General features: G+C 37.9%; 1 protein-coding gene across 1 annotated transcript; it reads right to left on the bottom strand.

The window, feature by feature from the left end:
* Positions 1-378: 378 nt before the first annotated feature.
* LOC111639471 lies at positions 379-1,230 on the bottom strand. The gene is made up of 2 exons (XM_023385366.1): positions 862-1,230; positions 379-717 (listed from the first exon to the last, which is right to left on the bottom strand). Exons 1-2 carry the CDS (start codon positions 1,228-1,230, stop codon positions 379-381), a joined length of 708 nt encoding a protein of 235 aa, XP_023241134.1.
* Between the last annotated feature and the right edge of the window lie 865 nt (positions 1,231-2,095).

The raw sequence follows: 2,095 nt of genomic DNA, 5'->3' as shown, positions 1-2,095 counted from the left end.
AGGATATTAGAAAGGGGAATCCAATTCATTCTCATTGACTCTGACATCTGGTGGCAAGTATATAGAACAAACTGTGACAGTTACTCCAATAGAAATTCTGGCTGCCACAGCTTGCAAATCAGTGGTTATTTGTACCGGCAAGGATGGGATGTGATTGGAAACCAGAATAGCCACACCTCCACTGGCACGGTTGTGGCTATCATCATCCTTGCAGTAGAGATTGAATCCTTTTAAAGAAATATTTTCTCCAGGTTTTAGATGGGTTTCCTGGAGTGCCACGCACAGAAATTGGGTAAATGATGTCAAGTGTTTAATGTCAGATGTCAGAGAAGTTGTTGCGGAAACCACGACAGTTCCATTGGGTTATTTTATAACCCATTATATGTTTGAGGCAACATTCTTTGTGAGAGTATCTCTCTTTAATCTAACAGGGGGTTTTTCTTTTGGAGGTGATGTTGGTTTTGTTACCTCCTGATTAGTCTCTTCATCAGAGATATCAGAAAACTCACTCATAGAGTGGGCTTCTGATTTTTTACATTTAGAGAGAGCCACTTTCACTCTCTGCGTGTTTATTGGGTTCTTACTAGCCTTTTTTGAACCCAGGTTTCTTGTTATAACCCCTGTTTTCTGTAGGAGTGTTTTTGGTTTTATACTCTCCTTTTCTGGTGTTTTTTTTGATGGAATCAGTAAACATTTCGCATGCCGAGTGAGAGATTCCTTTGGGGAAACAGAAATGTCAATTTGTACTCCACATGTCTTTGTGAATTTCAAAGCAGCAGCAAATGTCTTTTGTTATAGTGGTGCACTTGAAGTGACCATACGACGGGCCTCTGGGTAAGGTAAGTTGTTTACTGTTTTTACCCGCTGGATTTCTTTTTCTGTCTGCCATGCAGGGCATTTGCGGGAGTAGGCGGGATATGTGTGTTTGCAATTCACACAGCATGGAGTAGTGGTACACTCAGTACTCTGGTTACCTTTAACTCCACACTGTGTGCATATGTTCTTCCCTCGACAGGATGTTTGAGAATGTCCAAATTGCTGGCATTTAAAACGACGCAGCAGATTTGGAATGTATGGACGAACTGGACAGCGCAGGTATCCTGCAGTAATGGAAGTTGGTAATATCGGCTTGTTAAAGGTGAGAATTAAATGTTTGGTTGGTATTAACTTGCTATCCCAATGAATGGAGATACGTCGGACAGCAGTGATGCCTTGGTCTTTAAGGTTCATCTGAATATCTGATTCATCTTCAGACATCAGATCAAACTCAGATATCACACCACGTGATGAGTTCAAACTTCCATGTGGTGTGACTGTGACTTCAATGTCTCCCAATTTCTTTGCAGCTAGAAGTTTTGTCGACTGTTGAGGTGAGGCAGTTTCTACAAGTAGGTCTCCTGACCTCAATTTTTGTGTTTTTTTCAGGTGTCCGATCTTTGATTCAAATAACTTCTGAATCAAAAAAAGGGAACATTTTGACAAAGGTTTTTCTCCAGTAGCATGCTAGCATGCATTATTAAGTAGGATGGCTGACTGGCAGTGTTTTCTGGCAAAACCATAGGATTCTTAATTAAAGCAGTTTATCAATGACCAGCAGGACTATACTGTTAAAGGAAGAGTATTTTTTACAGGAGAAAACCACTACTAATTTAAGAAGAGAGCATTTATGTTAAATTAAATAAAAAATTGTAGTTAAAAAAGTCAGAGATGAGCAGTCACGTGACCTAATAGCACCGACAAATGTCACGTGACATGCTTCACGCACATCTGCCGTCTGATGTGATGCTCCACGACGAAAACAAGCTTAAGCAATGGCGTATTCAAACGGGGTACACTTAAGTATTTCGACAATTTTTTGTTTATAGCATATTTTATATCGATCATTTCCAACAAATTATGTGTGTTTTGGAAATATTCAAGTGAAATTAGATGATTTTTCAAATATTCCCATTTTAGAGAAAGTTTTATCAGCAATAATTGAATAACTTTTCTTAGTTATTTAATTAATAAGATTCGATTTATTACAAAAATCGAATGAATCATTTTATTAAATAACTAATATATATGTTGTTCTTATGTATAAGCTTTTAATTTA

Source organism: Centruroides sculpturatus, unplaced genomic scaffold (assembly GCF_000671375.1).
Source record: "Centruroides sculpturatus isolate CEXI.00-Female unplaced genomic scaffold, Cexi_2.0 scaffold1148, whole genome shotgun sequence".
Lineage (NCBI taxonomy): Eukaryota > Metazoa > Arthropoda > Arachnida > Scorpiones > Buthidae > Centruroides > Centruroides sculpturatus.
The sequence above is the reverse complement of the archived record's forward strand: the minus strand, read 5'-3'. Positions and strand labels throughout refer to the sequence as shown.

What these genes read in the sequence shown, in the direction of transcription:
- LOC111639471 (XM_023385366.1), bottom strand. Translation starts at nt 1,230, where the DNA reads ATGAACCTTAAAGACCAAGGCATCACTGCTGTCCGACGTATCTCCATT. An exon ending in CAGAAAAAGAAATCCAGCGG is followed by an intron (nt 718 to 861) that starts GTAAAAACAGTA and finishes GTTTCCCCAAAG; the next exon opens with GAATCTCTCACTCGGCATGC.